Source organism: Chiloscyllium plagiosum, unplaced genomic scaffold (genome assembly GCF_037043375.1).
Source record: "Chiloscyllium plagiosum isolate Xiang-an unplaced genomic scaffold, Cpla_swu_hap1 HiC_scaffold_13, whole genome shotgun sequence".
Taxonomy (NCBI): Eukaryota; Metazoa; Chordata; class Chondrichthyes; order Orectolobiformes; family Hemiscylliidae; genus Chiloscyllium; species Chiloscyllium plagiosum.
The window spans coordinates 35,492,340-35,518,723 of NW_028270151.1; the positions used below are offsets into that span (position 1 = coordinate 35,492,340).

The window sequence follows — 26,384 nt, forward strand, 5'->3', positions numbered from 1 at the left end:
CTAATTATATGTAATATAAACCAAACAAATGGTTCCTGAGACATTGGGAACGGTTGTGGATAAAGTGAGGCTGCGCAGGCTTGATGGGTTGTGCTGCCTCAACAGAGGTGGAACCAATGTTCTGTCAGGACATTTTACTCGTACTGTTAGAGTATGTAACCTAACTTGGTAGTGCATATATGATTGAGTTTCTTTATCAATAATTGGTTATTGCTTAATTACGTGCAATGATTAACCAAACAAGATGTCAATATTGTTTCATTGTGATCAAACTAAGACATTGGTGTTACACCAGCTGCAAACCTGAGTGAGATCTGCCATTTGGCTCCAAGTTAACATAAATGTGATGCTGGAGGTGACACACTTTTCTGGCTTGCTTTATTATGGAATAAATGTGAAAACATTTAGTACCAAAACAGTTTTAGGTTTCAAGATACATCTATCTCCTCAATTGGTTTAGCTTTTTAGTTTAAAGCGCATTAAAGATAAGTAGTCATTTTCTTCTAAAGTATGTTCTCGGCTGAGACATCACGTTAGAATTAAGTTCTGTAAGTACTTTTAGGTGTAGTTCTTGTGACTTTTTTTTTCTTCAGAAGTATGTCTTACAGTGGTACCTTGTTTCCTTGTATTATTTACCTGTAGGATGATTTCTTAACCTATAACTTCGGCTGTACAGATTTAATACAGTGATAAAGTTTGATTTCCGATAATGTTATGGGTGGCATGGTGGCTTTGTGGTTAGCACTGCTGCCTCACAGCACCATGGACCCGGGTTTGATTCCAGCCTCGGATAACTGTCCGTGTGGAGTTTGCACGTTCTCCCCGTATTTGCGTGGGTTTCCTCTGGGTGCTCCAGTTTCCTCCCATAGCCCAAAGATGTGCAGGTTAGGTGAATGGCCCATTGTGTTAGATGCATTAGTCAGGGGTAAATATAGGGCAGGGGAATGAGTCTGGGTGCATTACTGTTCAGAGGGCCAGTGTGGACTTATTGGGCCGAAGGGCCTGTTTCCATACTGTAGGGAATCTATCTAATCATGTGGTCTAATGAGAATCCAATCTTTCAGAATCAGTTGGAAATTTTAAAAACTAAATAAGTAAAATAAAGATGCCAGGTCAGGTGATCTGTTGTAGCTGATGTGGGGGCTGGTGGACCTCATTGTTCATAGTAACCACATCTGTAGCAAGTATTTACTGTGGAAAAGGACATGGAAGATATAGAATGTAGGGAACTAGATGGTGACATCTTGAAAAATGTCCATATTATAGAGGAGGATGTGCTGGATATCTTGAAACACATAAAAGTGGATAAATCCTCAGGACCTGATCACGTATATCCTAGAACTATGTGGGAAGCTAGGGAGGTGATTGATAGGCCTCTTGCTGAGATATTTGTATCATCGATAGTCACAGGTGAGGTGCCAGAAGACTGGAGGATGGTGCCACAGTTTAAGAAGGGTGGTAAGGACAAGCCAGGGAACTATAGACCAGTGAGCCTGACGTCAGTGATGAGCAAGTTGTTGAAGGGAATCCTGAGGGACAGGATGCACGTGTATTTGGAAAGGCAAGGACTGATTAGGGATAGTCAACATGGCTTTGTGGGAAATCATGTCTCACAAACTTGATTGAGTTTTTTGAAGAAGTAACAAAGAAGATTGAGGGCAGAGCGGCAGACGTGATCTACATGGACTTCAGTGAGGTGTTCGAGGTTCCCCATGGGAAACTGGTTAGTAAGGTGACATCTCATGGAATACAAGGAGAACTAGCCAGTTGGGTTCAGAACTGGCTCAAAGGTAGAAGACAGAGGGTGATGGTGGAGGGTTGTTTTTCAGACTGGAGGCTTGTGACCAGTGGAGTGCCACAAGGATCAGTGCTAGGTCCACTACTATTCATCATTTATGTAAATGATTTGGAGCATAAGAGGTATAGTTAGTAAGTTGCAGATGACACCAAAATTGGAGGTGTAGTGGACAGCGAAGAAGGTTACCTCGGATTACAACAGGATCTTGATCAGATAGGCCAATGAGCTGAGGAGTAGCAGATGGAGTTTAATTTTGATAAATGTAAGGTGCTGCATTTTGGGAACGCAAATCTTAGCAGGACTTATACACTTAATGGTAAGGTCCTCGGGAGTGTTACTGAACAAAGAGACCTTGGAGTCACAGGTAAGATAGTGAAGAAGGCATTTGGTTTGCTTTCCTTTGTTGGTCAGAGTATTGAGTACAGGAGTGGGGAGGTCATGTTGCGGCTGTACAGGACATTGGTAAGGCCACTGTTGGAATGCTGCCTGCAATTCTGGTCTCCTTCCTATCGGAACAATATTGTGAAATTTGAAAGGGTTCAGAAAAGATTTACAAGAATATTGCCAGGGTTAGAGGATTAGGGAGCTTTAGGGAGAGTTGAATAGGATGGGGCTGTTTTCCCTGGAGCTTTGGAGGCAGAGGGGTGACCTTAGAGGTTTATAAAATCATCAGGGGCATGGATAGGATAAATAGACAAAGTCTTTTCCCTGGGTGGGGGAGTCCAGAAGTAGAGGTCATAGGTTTAGGGTGAGAGGGGAAAGGTATAAAAGAGACCTAAGGGGCAACGTTTTCGTGCAGAGGGTGATGCGTGTATGGAATGAGCTGCCAGAGGAAGAGGCTAGTACAATTGAAACATTTAAGAGGCATTTGGATGGGTATATGAATAGGAAGGGTTTGGAGGGATATGGTCCGGGTGCTGGCAGGTGGGATTAGATTGGCTTGGGATATCTGGTCGGCATGGACGGGACCAAAGGGTCTGTTTCCATGCTGTACATCTCTATGACTCTATAAGTGTTTATTTTTCGTGGAACTCTGGCTCAAAGTTGGTGAGCTGGAGCCTGAGATTCAAACACTGTGACACATCTGGGAGGCAGAGAGTTCTCTCAATGTATTTCAGCAGACAGTCATACCCTTAGATTAACTACCTTGAATTCTGTGGGAGGGTGTGAGGGCGGTGGGGGTGGGGCATCAGTGGCATGGAAAATTACAAAATCTTAGGTAAAGGACAAGGCAGTCCTTCAAAGGGGAGCAGCAGGTGATGCAGTCACGCAGAGCGGCCTGAATGAGGAGTGAGTCCCGAGGGGAGAATGGTGCAGGCGAATGAGTTCCGCAGTGGCCTGAATAAGGAGTGAGTCCCACGTGGGAAATGGTGCAGGGGAATGAGTCCTGCAGAGCGGCCTGCATGAGGAGTGAGTCCCGAGTGGGGAATCGTGCAGGGGAAGCGGTCCCGCAGAGCAGCCTGCATGAGGAGTGAGTCCCAAGTGGAGAATGGTGCAGGGGAGGCAGTCACCCAGAGCGACCTGCATGAGGAGTGAGTCCCGAGTAGAGAATGCTGCAGGGGATGCATTCCCGCAGAGAGGCCTGCATGAGGAGTGAGTCCGGAGTGGAGAATGGTGCGGGGGAAGCAGTCCCGGAGCAGCTACCTGCATGAGGAGTGAGTCCCGAGTGGACGTTGGCATGGGAGGAGCAGTCCTGGAGCACGACCTGCATGAGGAGTGAGTCCCGAGTGGAGATTGGCACGGGGGGGGGAGCAGTCAAGGAGCAACTGCCAGCGCAGGGAGCGAGTCCCAGGCAGAGGCCAGTATGGAGAGTGAGCCCCAGAGGAAAATTATCTTGGAGCAGCTGAGAACTGGTGTGGAGCTGGCTGGACTCTTGGAGCAGAGTGGGGGCAGTTGTTGGACTGGAGTCTGGGGTGGGTGGTCAGACCACGTGTAGGAGCCCCTGCGTTGAGCTACTGCAATGTAATGTTTATTTGTAATTTATTTATCTGACTGTAATGTCAATTCTTTAACTATGTCTTATTTCTAACTTATTCTTTAAACACTGTAAAGTAACTCAGGTACTTTTCTTCCTTATTCCTCTTTTGTATCTAAGATTTGTACTTACGTACTTGTACCTAAGATGGCACCATAAGAGGCGACAATGTATTCCTGTAATTGAGTGCAAGTCACAGGAAAGGACATTCTGTTCTATTCTACAGATATGCGTGAAGGTTAGTGATTGGGTTGATTGTTACCAGAAAATAAGAGAAAAGGACAGAACAAAATGTGTGAACATCATATTGCACCAAGGACTCTCAAAAGTGTCAGAAAATTTGATAATAGAATAAACTTAAAGGCTTTGTATCTGATTGTAGAAACATTTGGAATAAAATTAATGAGTTAACAATACATCGAACAGTAAGATAACTAAAAATGGCAAAAAGGCAAGCCTAAAGGCTTTGTATCTTAATGTATGAAACACTTGGAATAAGCTAATTAAACTGACAGTGCAAATTGAGGTCAACAGATAACTGTCACAGAGACATGGCTACAAGGAGACAAAAACTGGGAACTTAACATTCAGGGGACTTTACCTGTTGGAAAAACAGGGGAGAAGGAAAAGGTGATGGGATAGCACTGTTAGTATGAGAGAGCACCAATAGTTGAAATGAGGACATTTTGAGAGCTAATCTTGACTCAGATGATGTAGGATACATTTGGCTGGAGATTAGAAAAAACAATGGAAAGAAGATATTGATAGGAGTAGCATTTGAACCCCCAAACATTAGCAAACTCTGCAGGAGAAGGATTAAATTAACAAACAATAGGCGATTGTAAAAAGAATAGAGCAATAATTATAGATGGCTTTAATTGAGTTAATCAATTTGGAAAAGGTAGCTATGACAATGAATTCACATGTCATGGAGCGAACCAGGATCTTTGATCTGGTAATGGATAATGAGGCAGGATTAATAAATGACCACAGAGTAAAAGATATCTGAGAAAACATTTATCATAACATGATATAATTTAATATGCATTTTGAGAGTGAGAAACTTAAGTCAGAATCAACTGTGCTTAATTGAGATAAAGGGAAATACAATGAAATGAAGATAGACTTATAGTGGAATGGATAGATTAACAGGAAAAATAGTAAACAAGCAATGGCAATTTTTTGTAGGCAATTCATGTCTTTCATTTCAGAGGAGGTTCACTCGGATGATCCCCTTTGATAAGGTTATTTTGCCCTTTTTTTTTCCAGAAGTCATAAATGCATAGATTCCGATATATCTGGTTTGTATGGGTTTTAGGGCCAATTTGATTACAGTTAACAGATACTGCCTCCAGGAAAAAAGGTTTAAGTTTAAACAACAACTTGTACAATGAAAAGGGAGTAGCCAGTTCTCCCATCTCTCTTTTTCTCTGGTCTGGTTTGGTTTAGTTTGGTTTTAGTAAGCAGTCAGTTTTTGAGGCTGCTGGTCAAAGAAACTGTTCTATGCTGATCCTTGCTCTCTCTGACATCTCTCCTGTAAGAGTCTGTGTTCGATTTTACCTTTATTTGCCAAGTTTATGGTGATGTTGCAAGTATTTGGAACATCATCATTAAGTTGCAATAGAGTCAATTAGGTTTTCAAATAGTTATGTTATTCTAAATTCAGTTTTCTTTTGTTTATGTATAAATAAATCATTTTGTTTAAAACCGCGTGGTTGAGCCAGCTGCATCACTCCTAAAATATCCACATTACACCTGCTTAAAATGATTAGAAAAGTTAGGGTCGGGGCTACCTTCTTGAAATGTTCTCAGGGTTTGGGCTGATCCATAATACCTAGAATGGAGATCGTCTTATTGCAAAGAATAATAGGTTTGGACCCTTTTTTATTGGAGTTCAGAAGAATAAGAGGTGATGAGACACATAGGATTCTTAAAGGACTAAATAGGTAAATGTTGAGAGGATGTTTCCCCTCATGAGAAGAGTCTCGGACCAGAGGACATAGACTTAGAATAAAGGGGTGTCAATTTAAGTCTAAGATGAGGAGGGATCTTTTTCTTACAGACGGTTAAGTGTCTCTGGAACACTTTGCCACAGAGCGTTGTAGGGGTGGAGTCCTTATATATATTTAAAGCTGAAGTAGATTCTTGATTGGTATAAGGAATCAAGGTTACAGAGAAAGAACAGGAAAAAGGATGTGAGGAATGTCGGATGAGCCATGATCCTACTGAATGGTAGAGGAGGCTCAAGGGGCCCAATGGCCTAATCCCTTTTTCTTATGTTCTTATGATAACAAGTGACTTAAGTCATCCTAAATCATACAGCATATTCTCTGATCATAATATGTAAAAGGTGACATTACCTTTTCAGAGTATTCTTTAAGCCGTTGTAAATCACTGATTTTTGATGTTTTCAGAGTACTCAGATTACTCTGCATAGTTTCAACATCTTTGTCATATTTTTCCATCCAAAATTCTAGGCTTTCTTCCAATTCCTGATTGACAAAGAATAGAGAGGTATAAGATGCAAACCTCAGGGTATTTTAATCAGCAGAAAAATTGAGTAGTTTCATATTTCAAATACCAAGGTGGAATATTGTCACTGATTTAATTTCTATTTGTCCCTCACACTACATTTCTTGCATGTTTTCTATTTTTATTTATGTTTTTGTTTATATACTTTAAGTATTTTTATTCATTTATTGTATTCAAGTAACAAGAGATTATAGTCTGGATACTGATTTTAATTTGTCATTCAACATTATAGTTTACTGGAAATTTTTGTCGAAGTTTATTGTTATACTTAAAGCTAGACAAATTAAAATCAACAATAGATTTTTTTTCTTCCCTCTCTTTCTCTTGAATGCTTACCCTCTTGCTGTGGATTATTTAATGGCACCAAGCTGGGTTGGAGGGTGAAATGTGAGAGTGCAGAGATGCTTCACTGTGGTTTGGACAAATTGAGTAAATGGGCAAATGCATGGCAGATGAAGCTTAATGTGGAAAAATGTGAGATATCCACTTAGGTAGCAAAAACAGAAAGGCAAATCATTTCCAAATGGCGATTAGACTGGGAAAATGATTGATACAATCAGGCCTGAATGTCCTGCACCAGTTGTCAAAAGCTTGCAGGTGCAGCAGGTGATGAAGAAGGCAAATGATATGTTGGCCTTTGTAGTGAGGATTTAAATACAGGACCAGGAATGTTTTGCAATTGTACAGGACCCTCGTGAGACCACACCGAGGATATCGTGTGCAGTTTTGGTCTCCTTATCTGAGAAAGGATGTTCTGGATATTGACAGAGTGTCACAAAGCTTTAGTAGACTGAAACCTGAGATGGGAGGACTGACGTATGAAGAGAAATTGGATAGGTTAAAACAAGACTCCGGGCTCTCAGTTTATAAAGATAGGGGTAGGCTAATTTGGACTGACGTGAGGAAACATTGATTCATCCACAGTGTGTTGAGCCTGTGGAATTCTCTGTCATAGAACATGATTGAGACCAAAACACTGGATGTTGTTCAGAGGAGTTAGACATAATTCTTTTAGCTGAAGAGATCAAAACGTATGACGAGAAAGTGGAACAGGATAATGATTTAATGATTGGTGATGAACATATTGGATATTGGAGCAAGGTCAAAGAGACAAATTGTCTACTCTGGTTCCTATTTTCTATGTTTCTGCAGTTTATGAAACATTTTGCTGAAATATTATTCTTTGAACTTAGCAGTGTGGCCTATATTTTCTAATGAGTGTGTTATTTTCATATTGGTAGTAAATGGGATTACCACAGACATTATAATGGCATCAGTTGGAAAATCTAAACTTGATTTTTATCGGCAGCGGGGATCAAATGTCAGCAAATTATGTCTCTTCACAGCTGTTTCCATTTGGAATTAGTGAAATAAAAACACAAAATTGTTGTGGTGAAGTGGTAGGGTCCCTGCCTCTGAGCCAGAAGCCCTGGGTTCAAATCCTACCTGCTCCAGATCTGTCATATGTCTGAACAGACTGATTAAAAAGTTGAATTTTAATCCTCTTGTGGTGCAGTGGTAGTGTCCCTAAACCTGGACCAAGAGGCATAGGATCAAGTTTGACCTGCTGCAGAGGTGTGTAATAACATCTCACAACAGGTTGATTAGAAAATAGATAAAAACAGAAAAATAAATGTTTAGTACTACAGAACTTGGATATTGCTCGAAGAGGGGATTTTGAAGTTTTTTGTGTCTTGCATCCATCAGAAGAACAGATGTGAAAAAAAAGATTATAATGAATGACATGAGGGCGCTAATGGGTTAAGCTATAACAGGCATGGAGATGCAACAAGAACAGTTAAACATCAGCATAATTCTCAAACCAGACAAGTTGTTGTCATGTGGTTGCAACAGGGTTTGGCTGCATCCACGATCCCCTGGTTTGAAAAAGGCGCAATTTTCCAAAACAATGTCATGGAGATAGCCAATTCATAAATTACTTCTTATCCTACTAAACAGGGTCCTGAATATTTATTTATGTTACTACTAGCACACAAATGCATCACACTGTGAACCCGGCTGATGATCTTAAATTTGTTTCCAATGTAAATCTTAGCCTAATACAGATTATTAAACAAATAATTTCCAATTGCAGAATTGCATCGAATAATGCATATACCTCTACTTAGGTTTGACAGCATAGGCTGGTTGAGCATGAGAAAGCATGCTGCCAGCTGTGAAAGTTCATTGTTTCGTGTTATTAGATATGATCTGCCAGTTGGGATGTAAAGCTTACAGACCTGACATCGCACCAGCAGTGAAACTCATTCATCGCATTACTCATTTGTATGGTAGGCAAAACATCTGAAAGACTTGACAGTATTCTGTTAGTGGAGAAGACCACTCAAGGATTTTGTGGAAGAGACAACTAGTTTCACCCGCTGTTCAAAGTTTTCAGACATCTTCTCCTTCTGGGTAATCTGAGGTAAACTGGGTACAGTTAAGTGCCAAAAGTGATGGATGGAGGCCTTTTCATGAGTTTTCACAGTGATAATTTCATCAAAATATCTGTTAGCATGCAGGATAATTTTGATATGCTCTATCTCCGCATCAAGCTTAAATGGTGAGCAGCATTATTCATGAAGTTTCAATAAAATAGATCTTGTGGCACATTGGACTGTAGGAATTTCAACGTGTCTATTGTATCAGTTAACTGTTCTTGCTGCATCTCCATGCTAATTAAGGCCAAACCAATCGGCACCCGGTGCTCTTTGTGTGTAAAATGGTCTCTCTTTTTTTTCCAAATCTATTGCTTCTGTCCTAATTCTGATGCAAGATGAAAAGCTTCAGCTTCTCACCTATTATAGGAAGGATATTATTAAACTGGACAGGGTTCAGAAAATATTTACTAGGCTGTTGCCTGGAATGGAGGGTTTGAGATTTAAAAATCAACTGAAAAGCCTGGGTTTGTTTTTCACTGGAGCATCGGAAGATGAGGGGTGACCTTATTGAGATTTCTAAAATCACGAGCGGCATAAATAAGGTGAATGACAAGGGTCTTTTCTCTAGGTTGGAGGAGTTCAAACTAGAGGGTATATTCTTAAAGTGAGAGGAGAAAAAAATTAAAAATGGCATGATGGTCGTGTGTGGAATGAACTGCCAGACAAAGTGGTGGATGCGGGTATAGTTAAAATGTTTAAAAGACATTTGAACAAGTTCATGAATAGAAAATGTTTGGAGGGATATGGGCCAAGTGCAGGCAGTGGGACAAGTTTAATTTGGCAACATGGTCGGGATGGCAATATGGACTCATTGGATTGAAGGGTCTGCTTCCATGCTTTTTAGCTGTACCTACTTTCAGCAATGTTTAGAAACAGAAAATGCTGAAGATACTTAAAACAGGAGTTATGATGAAGGATAGCAATCTGAAATGTTAATTGCTTCACTTCACATTTCCAGAATACACTGTATTCTGTTTCGGGACCAGCGAATGATGACCAGAAATGTAAACATTGACACTTCTTTAAGTAAGAGGCCGTTACAATGCCTCTGTGACCTTCTGAGATAAAACAAACTGAAAACGAGATAGAGATTGACAGTAGAGGAATTGGGTGGGTATTGCTAAGGTAGAGTTGGGTATTGACATCAGGTGTGTCAGTGGACACATTGTGATTTTGGATGATTTTGCTGAGAAGCACCATGTAAAGAGTTAATACAGCACTTTTTAATGACCTCTCTAAGCAGCTTACATCATTATTGTAATGTAGGAAATGCTCATTTGTGCTCAGTACTTCTATAAATATCAGTGTGGTCACCTTTTCTTTTGTGATGTTTGTCATGAGACTTAGGTTAATTACCAAGGGATTTTTACATGAATCTGAGGAAGCAGATGTGGGCTCATTTAATGTCTCATCTAAAAAAATGGCCCTACAACAGAGCAACACTTCCTACACTTTGCAATAGGATTTCAGTCTTGATTTATGTGCTCAAGCCCTAGAGCAGGACTTGAACCCAGAGATTTGTCATTCAGGCAACAGTGCTACCAACTGTGCCAATGTAGCTGAGAATTTAGAGGGCTCCAAGGATACATCCTGGGGAATGTGTGATAGCTTTGCTGGAATATAAGAAAAACCATTGAGGTTAGTTCTCTAATTATCACTTCATTAAATCGGAATTGAATGAGGTGGGTTGGGTAGTTATAAAGAGGAGTTGGAAGAGAACAGTTTGACAGCTATGTCAAATGATGCAGTCAGGTTGAGAAGGAGGAAAGAAAATCTGTCTTCAACACAGACACATACAATGTACTTTTGTAACTTTGATGTGACAAAATGTTGTGGTCAAAAGAAGAAATTTGTTGCAAGTATGTGTGTCGGACATTTTCCTTGACCAGCATCTTGCATAGTCAAGTGAAAAATGAATATAATGTTCAAACCAATTATGACTTACAAAGCCAGGGAAATGCCATGCAAGTAGTAATGTCATATCTTAAATTTATTCATATTGAAAATAGATAAAGGAAAAATCAAGTGTAAAACTGTTGAATGTTAGAATATATTAATTCAATGGGGTGAAGAGGCAGCTAAACTAAATTAATTAATAGATTGGAGAAAACATTGAAAAATACTTAAAGACAAGACAGGTTGAGGTTTGAAGAATGAACAATTGTTTAAATGTCTTGATAATTTAGTTTAAATGACATATAGATTAACAATAGATGATGAGAAAAAAATTGGGGATAGTAGAGAAATTAGCTTCCCACACATTAGAGCATGAATTGCTTTAACTAAATGGCTATTAAATGAATCCTCATTGAGGTCGCAACAATCAAGGAATAGCTTTGCCTTGATAAATCATAATGAAACCCTATCAAATGTTTGCTATACTTTTAGCCAAATAAGTTCTTATACTATGAGCTAGGTCTGATCCCAGCCTGGAATGCTTGGAAAGAAAACTGTGTTCACTCTTGTTATAGGACTTGTGGATATTGAAAGATACCAACACATCTGATTGCACTTCTTTGTATCATAGAGAATTAGAGTGCTTTATGTTTAATTTGAGGAAATTGAATACTTACTGACTGATTTTGCTTCAGGAACTTTTCAATATCCACGTGTATCCGAATCTCCTGATCTATTTTACTTTTCAAAAGCTGGTTTAAAAAAAAGCAAATTTAATGGAATGCAAGAGATTTTAAAATGTTGATTTGGATATATGCCAATCAATACTTTAATTTTTGGAAAAAGTTTGCATATCATAGCTATCAGAGATTAAAGTATTTTTTATATAATCATCATAATTTCAGTTTCAAAGCACCGCAAAGGTATCCACATTACAGTCACATGTACTTTGAGTTTACTGAGGCAGTTGTAGTTTCTCCCTCTCTAGTTTATTAAATGTCAATTCTGTGTTCATTCCCAATGTTTCTTTCATGTCCTTAAACATTTAGGAAAATTCTCCCACTTGGCCAAAAGTAGATAGTTGAATGCTCCAGTTTGGGACAGTTTAGCAAATCTGTTTACCAACATACCATGGGCAAAGGTCCAGTTGCTAATCTTATAATTCAAATGATCAAATATAGGAAAACAGCATTCTTACAGGATCTGCATAAACTTCTCTAACCGGGCATGGGTGGCAAGGTAGCACAGTTGTTAGCACTACTGCCTCACATTGCCAGGCACCTGGGGTCAATTCCAGCCTTGGGTGACTGTTTATGTGAAGTTTGAATGTTGGACGTCTGCATGAGTTTCCACCAGGTGCTCTGGTTTCCTTCCATAGTCCAAAAATGTGCAAGTTAGCTGGATTGGTCATGCTAAATTGTCCCAAAGTGTAGAGCGATGTGTAGGTTAGGTGGATTACCTACGGTAAATGCAGGTTTACAGGGATAGGGTGGAGGGCTGGCTCTGAGTTGGATGCTCTTCAGAGGGTTGCACAGACTTGATGGTCCAAATGGCCTCTGTTACCACTGTAGGAATTCTGTGACCCTGCTGAATGGAGGGGCAATGCCTCAAGATTTGTGTGACTCAAAGATTGTTACCCTGTACAAGAAAAAGGCAGCTGCAGAAATGGCTAAAACTGTTCAGGCATTGTTCAGCTGAGCAGTATTGGAAAAATATTTGCTACATTGTCTTCATTAAATTATAAATCCTGGCTGAATGCATCTATTCCAAATCTTGGTGTGCTCTCAGAGCTGGAAGCCCTACAACTGACATGGCAGCTGGCAGAAAAATGCTGAGAACAAAGTAAACAGTAATATATTGCCTTTGTCAATCTAACCAAGGCATGCGATAAGTGGAAGTCTTTCAAACTCCTGAAACATACAAGCTAGGAGCAGGAAAAGGCCAGTTGCATCTATCGTCCAACCTATTTGCTCTTGCTAGTGGTAGTGATGAGCTGCCTTCTTCAACCACTGCAGCCCACCAGCTGTGGGCTAACCCACAATGCCACTAGTGAGGATTTTGACCCAGTGACAGAAGGAATGGTGATTAGCTTGTGGGGGAACTTGCAGGTAGCGGTGTTCCCATGTAATTACTGCCCTGGTCCTTCCAGATGGAAGCGGTTGATGAGTTTGGAAGATGCTATCTGAGGATCCTTGGTTAATTTCTGCAGTGCATCTTGTAAATAGCACACACTGGGCTGCTAATGAGTGTCAGTGGTGGAGGGAGTGGATGCTTGTGGATGTAGTGCTCAATACGTAGGCTCAATAAGTAGGGTGCTTTGTCCTGGATGGTATCGAGCTTATTGAGTGTTGTTTCTAATCTAATTGTAGCTTCAGCTCCATGTAGCTTCTACCCACAATAATCACTGACTCCATTGTTAGCCAAAACTCTATCTACATGTGCCTTAAAAGTATTCAATGACTCCACGTCTACTGCTCTCTGGAGAAAATTGAATGTTTATGCTTATTGTCACATGTACTCATATGAATATAGTGAAAAGTTTGCAAGTTGCCACTTATGGCGTCATCTTAGGTACAAGACTACCACGCCACAGAAATTGGCTGCCCTCTGAACCTGTTCAATGTGATTTCCTTAACAATATATTGGTTGGTGTCAGCTCTAATGAAGTCTTTTGAGATCCACAGTGGAGTCAGTTGGGGGGGGGTTTCTGGCATTTTCATAGATTCATGCAGCGTGGTAAAGGCCCTCGGGCCCATCAAGTCTGCCCTAATATAACTATCACTAAAAATGCACTAATCCCAATTTTTTGCACTTGTTCCGTATTACTCTCATTGCTGCTGTCACATTACTTCTGGTAATCCATAGAGCCTGTCCAATTGCAAACAGAAAGTGGGTCACCTAAAATCCAAGACAAAAGAGTGCCAAGTCCTCATCAGAGATTTGTTCTACATTCATGAGGCCACATGAATATTCCATACAGGCAGCAAGAATGACATATTTGGTTATGCCTGTAAAGTGTTTGGTTTGAACATTAGCACTGAGATGACAAATGCCACATTCCAGCATGTTGTCATACCATCTTCTATTAGCACTAATAATACTTGGAGGTTGCTGATAACGTCACACATCCACAATCATCAGGGTAGCATGTGATGTGGAAGTCAACACATGCATATCACAAGCTAGAGCTGTTAGATCCAAGCTGAGTGACAGACGCAGAAACAACAGCAACCTGACTTAGAACACCAAACTGACAGTTTACCAAGTCCGAATCCTCAAAGCAATCCTCTGCAGCAGAAAGGCCCAGGCAACATATGGTAGGTAGGGGAAAATACTTAATACCTTCTGCCTTCTCTGACTCAGGTGTACTTCAGTACTATAATTACTCAGAGATCCTAAAATGTGCTAATTATACCAGTACACACTCATTGCCAAGTCAATTACGCCTGCATTAGCTTGGCCATGATCACCAGATGGATGATGGTTGTACATCCAAAGATTTTGTGTACAACTGACCAGTGGATCCACAACCTCCTGGACGTCAATGTCTCTGCTGCATTGACTTCTGCAAGAGAGAATGAAGTTTGTGAATATTGATACTAACAACATTGATTGCCTTGACATCTGGAAGCTGACTGTTTGCAAGGATACTCAAAGAGGTGAGTAGAAATTTAAAAATCTCAACTGGCGGAGAATAGAGCACGAGAAAACGGAGTCTAGTGAATTCTTCACCTTCTCTGCCTACTGTTTTCCACTGCAGCAAAATGGCATGCCAGAATGGGGCTTCTGAACCACACTAGACAATACTTAATGCATTCTGGATCAATGGTGCTGGAAGAGCACAGCAATTCAGGCAGCATCGAGGAGCTTCAGCAAAATCGACGTTTCGGGCGAAAGCCCTTCATCAGGAATAAAGGCAGAGAGCCTGAAGCGTGAAGAGATAAGCTAGGGGAGGGTGGGGGTGGGGAGAGAGTAGCATAGAGTACAATGGGTGAGTGGGGGAGGAGATGAAGGTGATAGGTCAGGGAGGAGAGGGTGGAATGGATAGGTGGAAAAGGAGCTAGGCAGGTCGGACAAGTCCGGACAAGTCAAGGGGACTGGAAGTTTGAAACTAGGATGAGGTGGGGGAAGGGGAAATGAGGAAGCTGTTGAAGTCCACATTGATGCCCTGGGGTTGAAGTGTTCCGAGGCGGAAGATGAGGCGTTCTTCCTCCAGGCATCTGGTGGTGAGGGAGCGGCGGTGAAGGAGGCCCAGGACCTCCATGTCCTCGGCAGAGTGGGAGGGGGAGTTGAAATGTTGGGCCACGGGGTGGTTTGGTTGATTGGTGCGGGTGTCTCGGAGATGTTCCCTAAAGCGCTCTGCTAGGAGGCGCCCAGTCTCCCCAATGTAGAGGAGACCGCATCGGGAGCAACGGATACAATAAATGATATTAGTGGATGTGCAGGTAAAATTTTGATGGATATGGAAGGCTCCTTTAGGGCTTTGGATAGAGGTGAGGGAGGAGGTGTGGGCACAGGTTTTACAGTTCCTGCGGTGGCAGGGGAAAGTACTTAATGCATACCAATACTTAATGCATAGCTAACCATCACAGCACAAACTGTAATCTACAAGAAGCAAACTGCCAGCTCAATTAGTCAGGATACCACAATTGGCCTCAATGACCCCTTTTCAGGGAGGTAAAAAGGCTGCTGCTGAATGTCCAGATAGAATGTACTGATGTAGATAACATGAACATTGGTTCTAACCAAAAAGAGAGAGATCACAATCTGCAATGCATGAAATAATCAAAATCTACATTGGATTATTGTATCACTGTTTGAATAGCCTTACGAGATTTTATAGGCATAAAATATCTTGAATTAACAACCTGAATCTCTTCTTGTAGCTTATTCTCCTCATCAGCACATTTCTTTTGTGTCTGGAAGATCTGCAGTTCTGCATTTTTTTTCATGTACTTTCCTTCCATGGCAGTCTTTGCCTTCATCTCTTGCAACTGGTCTTTTAGGTGGGCGATCATTTCATTTTTTTGCTGTGCAGTCACAAAAAAAAAGACAGTTCAGCAGCTGCAATTGCCTTACTTCCCTGCAATTATTAAGTGTTGTGCATGGTTAATAACCTGAGTGCATATGATTACATTTACATTTTCTTTCAACTAGTTTATGCCTATAATAATGGTAGGTCTGTGTCTGAAAATTTATTTCAAGTCTGAATTTTTATCCTTTACATTTGGATATTATTCAGATTAAAATTGCAGAGAACAAAACTCTCTCTTCCCATTTTAACACTAATGCAGTTATCCTTCATCCCTTTTCTCATCGGCCAAGTTGTTGTTGCAAATGTTATAATATTCTGCCTTTGTCACTCATTTCATAGAGTCATACGGCATGGAAACAGACCCTTCGGTATAATCAGTCCATACTGACCATGATCCCAAACAGTTCCAGCTGCTTCCACTTGGCCTACTTCCCTGCAAATACTTCTTATTCGTGCATTTATCCAAATTTCTTTTAAATGTTCTAATTGTACTTGCATCCACCACTTCCTCTGGAAGTTCATTGCACACACGAACCATACAGTGTTGCCCCTCATGGTGTTTTAAAATGTATCTCCTTTCACATCAAAAATATACCCCTTGGTCTTTAAATCCTCACCCTAGGGAAAATATACCTGCCATTCACCTTATCTATACCCCTCATGATTTTGGAAACCTCGATATGGTCACCCCTCAACCTTCTACGCTCCAGTGAAAAAAGTCCCAGCTTATCCAGCATCTCCTTAAAATTAAAACCCTCTATTCCTGGCAACATCTTGATAAATCTTTCTGAACCCTCTCCAACTTAATGATATCCTTTCTATAATAGGACAACCAGAACTGGACTAACCAGAAGAGGCTTCACCAATGTACTGTACAACCTCAACGTGACATCCCAACTCCTCTATTCAAAGATCTGAGCAATAAAGGCAAGTGTGCCTTCTTAACCACTTTGTCTACCTGTGACAAAAAGTTCAAGGAATTATGGACCTGAACCCTTGGGTCTCTCTGTTCGACAACACTACCCAAGGCCTCCTTTTGTTTGTTTTACCAAAATGCTAGACCTCCCATTTATCCAAATTAAACTCCATCTGCCACTTCACAATCCATTGATCCAATGTATTGAGCTCTCTTTGTAAGCTTAGATAACCTCCTTCACTGTCCAGTACACCATCAATTTTGGTGTCATCCACAAACTTACCAACTATGCCTTTGATATTTCTCATCGAAATTAGCACCAATGGAACATTGCTGGAAACAGTCCTCCAGTCCAAAAAAACAACACTCCAACAGCACTGTTTCCTGCCGTTAAGCCAATTTTGTATCCACCCTGAATCCCATATGATCTGACTTTATTAATTAGTGCGGAACTTGTCTCGGGCTTTACTGGAGTCCAAGAAAACAATGTTTATCACTCTGTACTCATCAATGTTTTTGGTTACTTCCTCAAAAAACTCAATCACGTTTATGAGACATAAGTTCCCTCACACATGCTGGCTATCGTTAATCTTTCCTTACCTCTCCAAATGCATATAAATCCTATCTTTCAGAATCACCTTCAACAGCTTACCCACCGCTAAAGTCAGACTCACAGGTCTGTAGTTCCCATGCTTCTTCTTATATCCCTTCTTAAACAAAGGCACAACATTTGCCACTGTCCAGTCATCTGGCACTAACCCGTAGTTATAAATGATACAAATATTTTTGCAAGGGGCCCCACAATTACAGCCACAGAGATGCTCCTTGGATGTTGCTGCAATCTTCAAAAAAACTCAAATACGATTGGTGAAGGCAGAGCAGAAGACTTTGCCTAAATGAACTTCAGCAAAATGTTTAACAAGGTTACACCTGGTAGACGGTTAGCAAGGTCAGATCACATGGAATATAGGGAAAGCTGGCTGTTTTGACACAAAATTGGCTTGAAACTAGGAGATAAATGGCGATAGTGAAGGATTGCTTTTCAAATTGGAGGCCTGTGACCAATGCATGCTACAAGGATCGGTGCTGGGTCCACTGCTTTTTGCCATTTATATAAATGATTTGGATGTGAATTTGGAGGAATGGTTAGCAAGTTTGCAGATGACACTAAAACTGGTGGTGATGTGGACAGTGAAGAAGGTTAACTTAGTTCACAATGGACTAAGGAATGGTAGATGGAGTTAAATTTTGATAAATGTGCTGTGTTGCATTTTGATAAGGCAAATCAGGACAGGATTTATACACTATACACAGAGTTCTGGGGAATGGTACCAAATAAAGAGAACAATAAAGAGGGGTGCAAGTTCATATTCCCTGAAAGTGGAGTCATGGGTAGACAGGGTTATGAAGAAGGGATTTGGTACACTTGCCTTTGTTGGTCAGTGCACCAAGTATAGGAGATGGGATGTCATGTTGCAGCTGTACAGGACGTTGAGAGGGAGAGGTTGAATAGGCTTGGACTGATTTCCCTGGAGTTTCAGAGGCTTATAAAAGTTTATAAAATTATGAGAAGCATGGACAAGGTGAATAGCCTAGGTCTTTTTCCGAGGGTAGGGGAAGTCAAAAACTAGAGGGCATATGTTTACAGTGAGAGGGGATAAATATAAAAGGGACGTAAGGGGCAACTTTTTTCTCTGAGGGTATGTAATGAGCTGTCAGAGGAAGTGGTGGACAGTGGTAGAATAAGAACATTTAAAGGACATCCAGATGGGTGCATGAACAGGAAGGGTTGAGAGGGAAATGGGCCAACTTCTGACAAATGGGACTATATTAATTTAGAATATCTGGTTGGCATGCCCAAAGGGTGTGTTTCCGTGCTGTATAACTCTATGATTCTAATCAGTCTCAGTCCCCTCGAGTATGTACTATAATCACACTATCTCCCCAGTTTGGTGAAATCCACTAATTTTGAAATGTTACTCCTAATTCTCAAACAGAATTCTGCAGCATAGAATATAGATATCTGATAACAAAAAGCTTAAAACCTGCTGATCAGCCTCTCTTTCTTTTTGTAAATTTTGTAGCTGTTTTTTCAGAATTTTAATTTTTCTTCTGCCTTCTTCTTCTCTGTGAAATGTTGAAAAAGAAGTCTAAGTAAAATGGTAAGATGTACTAGTGTTTATTATTAGCTCCAAAAAGCTCTATTAACTGATGAACAAATACAATACAGTCAGTTCTTCTGTAATGTGATGGTTGTATTCTGAGTTTTTTGAAGTGACAATCGAGTCCGTGTTATAGAAAAATCGTACTTTAGAACAGAGTTTAAAGTGTTGGCGATGTAATTGCATTACAGCCAACACAAGTTTTAAAAGTTTGTGCCGTAGAAACAGTGTTAATTTGTTAATCATGTTACAGCGAATTCACGTTGACGAAACACGCGTTATAATAGAATGGCCTGAACAGGCTATAACTATAGGAATTAAGCTTGCGACTGTTGCAATTAGAATTGAGTGAAGACCCAAATTTGCTAAGTTTTTATTTTGCATAGCTAGATCCAAGTAAATTTTGAATTTTTCGTGGGCTTTTAGCTGCTTTTAAAATGATCCAAAAGCTCTTCAAGCTTAACCCAAAATCAGAACTGACTGAGACATTCATTCAAGACATGCTTATACTTGTTAAATGTTAAATTATTTATCAGTTGATTTAATGTTATAACATTATAACTAGCAAACATTTTTCAAATTTCCTTCATCATAAGATTCCATTTCCATCCTTTAGGGTCTATTTGCAGGCAGTCTCTTTGGCAGCAATAGATGATTTGAAAAAAGGCCATGTATAGAGTACACAAAAGTGACCTGACAAATGCAGCGTAAATACACAATTTTCATCCAGTGGTGCTAAATTAGAATACCGACTTTCACTGTCAATCCTTGTCCATTTCCTTTCAAGATCAGTAAAATAAAACAAAGACCGATAGATGCTGGAAATCTGAAACAATTGCTAGAGAAACTCAGAAGGTCTGCAACATCGATGGGGAGAAAACAGTTAACACTTCAAGTCCAATTCAGATGAAGACTCACTGAACTTAATTCTGTTTTCTCTGCACCAATGCTGCTAAACCTACTGAGTTTCTCCATCAATTTTTATCCTTTCAAGATCAATATTGTCAATTGACATCTGATCCAGTAAATGAGGCACTGTTCTAGAACATAGAACAATACAGCACAGAACAGGCCCTTCGGCCCACGATGTTGTGCCGAACATTTGTCCTAGCTTAAGCACCTATCCATGTATCTATCCAATTGCCGCTTAAAGGTTACCAATGATTCTGACTCTGCCACTCCCACAGGCAGCGCATTCCATGCCCCCACCACTCTCTGGGTAAAGAACCCACCCCTGACATCCCCCCCCCTATACCTTCCACCCTTCACCTTAAATTTATGTCCCCTTGTAACACTCTGTTGTACCCGGGGAAAAAGTCTCTGACTGTCTATCTATTCCCCTGATCATCTTATAAACCTCTATCAGTCACCCCTCATCCTTCACCGTTCCAATGAGAAAAGGCCTAGCACTCTCAACCTATTCTCCATTCCAGGCAACATACTTGTAAATCTCCTCTGCACCCTCTCCAAAGCTTCCACATCTTTCCTAAAGTGAGGTGACCAGAACTGTACACAGTACTCCAAATGTGGCCTTACCAAGGTCCTGTACAGCTGCAAAATCACCTCACGACTCTTGAATTCAATCCCTCAGCTAATGAACGCTAATACACCATAGGCCTTCTTCCAAGCTCTATCCACCTGAGTGGCAACTTTCAAAGAGCTATGAACATAGACCCCAAGATCCCTCTGCTCCTCCACCTTACTAAGAACCCTACCGTTAACCCTGTATTCCACATTCTTATTTGTCCTTCCAAAATGGACAACCTCACACTTGACAGGGTTGAACTCCATCTGCCACTCCTCAGCCCAGCTCTGCATCATATCTCAGTCCCTTTGCAGCCGACAACAGCCCTCCTCACTATTCACAACTCCACCAATCTTCGTATCGTCTTCTGAGGAAGATAAATGTAGAACTTCATATATATTGTTACAAAGCTTATGTAGAGTACTCATGAAACAGAAGACAGAAAGCGAGAGTTTTTTTAAATGATAGGAGGACAGAATTGTGGTCCTTTTAAGAGATAAAGTGCTTTTCAAAACTTGGGCATTTAAATAAGATGTCTGCAAGCATCTGTAGATGCACAGACAATTCTAAAATGGAAACATGTAATAATCGGCTGTGTGATTAGAAAACCTTAGGCTTGTTTTGTTATTTTGATAACTCACTTGAATCAGCCAATTAAATTAAACGAAGCCCTTAGACACTGAAAACCTATCACATTTAAATCTGATGATTTTGACTACCCGAACCAATCTGATTGAAAATAAATTAATAGGTCATCAAGGATATAAAAGATGTAGGCATTTTGAAAATTCAGGGAACACTAACTGCCAACTGAAGTGAGAGCACACCCGCTATCTGAAGAAAAATATCTCGCTCTTATAGAAATCTATACACTCTCTAAAAGGCACCATCTATTCTTAGATAATATTGCTAACATGAGAATTCAGCTGAGAGAGGCATTCAGAACGGAAGAAATTACAGAGGAAACATGGCTGACAGCAGAATTAGCAGAAGAAAACTGGAGAGGCAGTGTAGCATTTCAGAAGACACATTCTGTATAAACTTTGAGAGACTACATTTTAATTTATTGCTTTGTTATATAAGTGGGACTTGTATTTATTTGAACAGCATCCAATTAAAATCTTGTTTTATTTAGGAATAAGTAGTTAAAAGGATTTGTTCACTTTGTTAGTTATTCTGTTAATTTGTTCACTGTTTGAGCTAGATAAATAAATTGTTACGAGTTGATTGTAGAGTGAGTAAAAGGATTTCATTACATTTAACCATTCCTTTAGAACAGATTAGAGGTGAGAGGTAGGTTATACCACTTGTCATACTACTTTATCAGATTACGAGGTGAAGCAGGCTTCTCTGGGTGTTTGTTTTAATTGACAAAGGGGTGTTGACCTCTGCTTCATAACAATACATATAGAGAGAATTTTAAACAACTTGAACCTACTATCAAATTAATCATCTCATAAAACTAGCAAAAGATTTAAGAGTTCTGCAATTCTTAACTGTCTCAACTACTCAGCCAACTATAGCAATAAGAGGTTATGGGAAGCAACAGCAATTCATTTAAACAAGGGATATTAGGCGATAGACGTTTGATGTAGTTAAGTTTTATGATCAAATTTGATTTTAAACCAACATTTACCGATGGATTTTGTACTCATTTACACAATTTACGTGTTTGTTTTCTTTTTATGGCAAAGAATGATGCAAAGTGAGAAAACTACAGCTGAGCAGCATTGGTTTTAAGCACATATAATTGAAATAATCACCAATGTATCAGCTGGCGGTACGGTCTGCAACACTCCCACCCCAATAACCTACATAGAGTGCTTAGTGACATTTTGAGCAGATAATTGGCCTAGAATTTCTAACTGCAAGAAAAGAGGAGTGTGGCTATTCCAGTATATTGCCTGTTATCTATTGAATTAGACCAGCTAGGTATAGATCACATAATTTAGTCACATAGATAATAAGTATGTTGTCCACTGTAATAAATTGTAAGAGTATCAAAACTAACCTGATGATAATATTTTGGGTGTTAATTTTTTCGTTCTTCTCATTTTCGACAACATTCAGTAGAGAAATAAATGTTCCAGAATTATTTAGCTCCTGCAAGGTGTTACTTATCACTTCCAAAGCAAATTGCCTATTATAAGAATATAAGTATTAATAATGCAGAAAATAGACATGTAGTGTATACTATTAGTATTAATACTCCTAATGATGTATTGAGCGTATAGTATGTATCATATACTATGGTGTACTTACTTTGAAATAAAGCTCCATAGGTGTGTACTAGGGTTCAGTTGCTGCTTAAAGGGATCTAGATGCCTCCTTTTTTTCAAACCCTGATGTTGACATTCCAATTTTCCTGCTAATATATAACAGGACTTGGGAATGCAAGAATGATATTCGCTTGCGATCTTAGAGTACTAGTACTCTTTATGCACTTTTATGAAAAAAATAGAGCACATGGTCTTGTAACCCACATCAAAGAATCTTATTAGCTTGGAACGGATAAGCCTTCTCTGTGTAATATCTCTTAACAATCAGACATTGCTGCTTCCCCTCATTTACATTGTCTGACCTCTGATGCTTGTGTTGACTTTTAAAAGCTTCTCTTCAAACGCTAGCATATGAAAACAAAATTGTCAACTTCAAAGTTCAATATTTCTCCTGAATAACCAATGTTAAGAGATGTACTCTTTAAAAAAAGAGAATCAATTTAAACAGAAATGTTATTGGATTTACAAAGCAAATTTCTGCAGTAGCTAGTCACTTAAGGAACATTTCTGCTCAGAAAGCATTTGACGTCAGCTCAAGTGAGAGATAAATGGACACTGGGAGATCAAAGGTAGACTTGTATAATGAGATAATTAATAACTGCAAAGGTTTTAGGGAAATTGATGGAAGAGGTACAGTTATATGGTTTATTGTATTCAATAGTATGTTAAAACCAATTTGAAGTGAAAGTAATGGGATTAGAGTCATAGAGATATGACAGCATGGAAACAGACCCTTCGGTTCAACCCGTCCATGCCGACCAGATATCCCAACCCAATCTAGTCCCACCTGTCAGCACTCGGCCCATATCCCTCCAAACCCTTCTATTCATATACCTATCCAAATGCCTCTTAAAAGTTGCAATTGTACCAGCCTCTATCACTTCCTCTAGCAGCTCATTCCATACACGTACCACCCTCTGAGTGAAAAAGTTGCATCTTAGGTCTCTTTTATATCTTTCCCCTCTCACCCTAAACCTATGTCCTCTAGTTCTGGACTCCCCCACCCCAGGGAAAAGACTTTGCCTATTTACCCTATCCATGCCCTTCATAAATTTGGAAACTTCTATAAGGTCACCCCTCAGCCTCCAACACTCCAGGGAAAACAGCCCCAGCCTGTCCAGCCTCTCCCTATATCTCAAATTCTCCAACCCTGAGAACATCCTTGGAAATCTTTTCTGAACCCTTTCAAGTTTCACAACATCTTTCCAATAGGAAGAAGACGAGAATTGCATGCAATATTCCAACAGTGGCCTAACCAATGTCCTGTACAGCTGCAACAAGACCTCCCAACTCCTGTACTCAATACTCTGACCAATAAAAGAAAGCATACCAAACGCACTCTTCACTGTCCTATCTATCTGTGATTCCACTTTCAAGGAGCTATGAACCTGCACTCTAAGGTCTCTTTGTTCAGCAACACTCCCTAGGAACTTACCATTAAGTGTCTACATCCTGCAAAGACTTGCTTTCCCAAAATGCAGCACCTCTCATTTATCTGAATTAAACTCCATCTTCCACTTCTCAGCCCATTGGTCAAGATCCTGTTGTAATCTGAGGTAACCCTCTTTGCTGCCACTACACCTCCAATTTTGGTGTCATCTGCAAACTTACTAACTGTACCTCTTATGCTCGCATCCAAATCATTTATGTAAATGACAAAAAGTAGAGGACCCAGCACCGATCCTTGTGGCACTCCACTGGTCACAGGCCTCCAGTCTGAAAAACAACCCTCCACCACCACCCTCTATCTTTTACCTTTGAGCTAGTTCTGTATCCAAATGGCTAGTTCTTCCTGTATTCCGTGAGATCTAACCTTGCTAATCAGTCTCCCATGGGGAACCTCTTCGAATGCCTTACTGAAGGCCATATAGATCACATCTACCGCTCTGCCCTCATCAATCCTCTTTCTTACTTCCTCAAAAAACTCAATCAAGTTTGTGAGACATGATTTCCCACGCACAAAGCCATGTTGACTATCCCTAATCAGAAAATCAAAGGAATTAGGTGGTAAAGGATTAAGTCAGTGGTTAGTGTTGGACATATGCATGTTCGATAAAACTATAGGTAGAAAAATAAATCTATTTCATGTGTAAGCACAAAACACTTGACAGAAATTCTAAAAATACGAATCCTTATGTTTTGACCTAATCTATTAGAATTTGTCATGAAGGACTTGAAAATCTACTGAGACAAAAATGTTGATGCTTAAGTACATTGAGACGTAAACTTTGGACCTTGGGATCTCACCTGTCAGCTTGTACTTTTGTCAGGTTATCAGGACTAAGTGGACTCTGTTTCAGCGAAGTATTCAGGAGCTGAGTGCTTCTCTTAAGATCACCTGCAGCCTTCTGGATTTGCTGTCCTATATCAGCTTGTCGTTCTCTGGAGACTCTTCCAGACTCCTCTTCATCTGATCTGGAAGATATCAACTCCTGAAGCTTTGATTCCGCTTGCTTCTGACCTTTCAGTATCATGTCAATTTCATTTCCTACAATCTGAACTCAAACGTGAAATAAATTAGATTTTCCTTTGGAAATATAAAATGTAGTTATGCTCAGGTTTACTCAAAATTTCAGAGTTTTCAAAATCATTATTTATGTGGAAAAATTTTCACTTATTTTTAATTCTGTGATTAAACAAACTGTCCTTGCTAATCAGATTTAAGTGGACAATTCAGATTTACTGGCTGACTTAAAACACAAAATCCCTACATTCATGAGACGGGAAATAGGAAGGGTTTTCACTCTTGGGAAACATGGTACAGTCAGTTCTGATATAGTGCAATAGTTCTGTTCCAGTGCAACCCTGCATTTTCAGAAAATCGCATTATAGCAGCACCATTTAAACTAATGGGACTGGAATCGTGTTATAACCAAAACAGGTAAGGAAAGCTCACGTTCTACAAATAATGGTCTAAATTCTTCAATAGTGTTGTAGCCAAATCACGGTGAAGAAACTCATGTTATAGCAGAACCAATTGTATGCTGGAACGTATACATTGTACACCAAACAGACATATCTGCAATATTCACATGTTTGGATCATTTGACATGTAAAGAACTACCATTTTGACACTTGGAGAATTGATCTTCAGCTCATTATCAATGGTTGCTGGATCAGAGAAACCTTGAAAAACACCATAAAATAGTTTGGAATATGCATGTATCCACCTCATATATTGGTCTTATATCTGAGAACATTTTCTTCTCTTGATATTTTAAATTTTATTCTGTATACTCATGGCCACAAGCAATATATCAGGCAAAGATGGATAACATAGCTGGTTAATAGGGATTTGGTCATACATCAACAGTTTGTTAATTCTGGTGGTTGTTCATGTTAAAACTGTAACAAAAGAGATTCCAGGGTGGATGGCACAGTGGTTAGCACTGCTGCCTCACAGCGCCAGAGACCCGGGTTCAATTCCCACCTCAGGCGACTCTCTGTGTGCAGTTTGCACATTCTCCCTGTGTCTGCGTGGGTTTTCTCTAGGTGCTCCGGTTTCCTCCCACAATCCAAAAATGTGCAGGTTAGGTGAATTGGCCATGCTAAATTGCCCGTAGTGTTAGGTGAAGGGGTAAATGTAGGGGAATGGGTCCTGGTGGGTTGCGCTTCAGCGGGTCGGTGTGGACTTGTTGGGCCGAAGGGCCTGTTTCCACGCTGTAAGTAATCTTCAGACAATTTTTGATAATCCCATTTCTAAACTCAGTTGGACAAATCTTGGGAAGGGTCTAATCTCCTTTGTCACAGGTGACAAACCATTGTTTGTGTCCAGTTTAAATAAATTGAGAGGATTTGTATTCATCAAAGTGAAGGGTATGGCTG

The 26,384-nt window shown here is 40.0% G+C and overlaps 1 protein-coding gene across 3 annotated transcripts in view; it reads right to left on the reverse strand.

Annotated features, from left to right (window-relative positions):
* The window catches only part of drc9 (dynein regulatory complex subunit 9), a 54,536-nt gene that overhangs the window by 14,803 nt on the left and 13,349 nt on the right, over nucleotides 1–26,384 (reverse strand). For all 3 annotated transcript variants that reach the window (XM_043702388.2, XM_043702386.2, XM_087993518.1), the window contains exons 3-8: nucleotides 24,807–25,054; nucleotides 22,292–22,420; nucleotides 18,639–18,720; nucleotides 15,511–15,672; nucleotides 11,320–11,394; nucleotides 6,134–6,265 (exon numbers count right to left, since the gene is read on the reverse strand). In XM_043702388.2, the coding sequence (XP_043558323.1) occupies nucleotides 6,134–6,265; nucleotides 11,320–11,394; nucleotides 15,511–15,672; nucleotides 18,639–18,720; nucleotides 22,292–22,420; nucleotides 24,807–25,054 (828 nt within the window). The remainder of the gene's footprint in view (nucleotides 1–6,133; nucleotides 6,266–11,319; nucleotides 11,395–15,510; nucleotides 15,673–18,638; nucleotides 18,721–22,291; nucleotides 22,421–24,806; nucleotides 25,055–26,384) is intronic.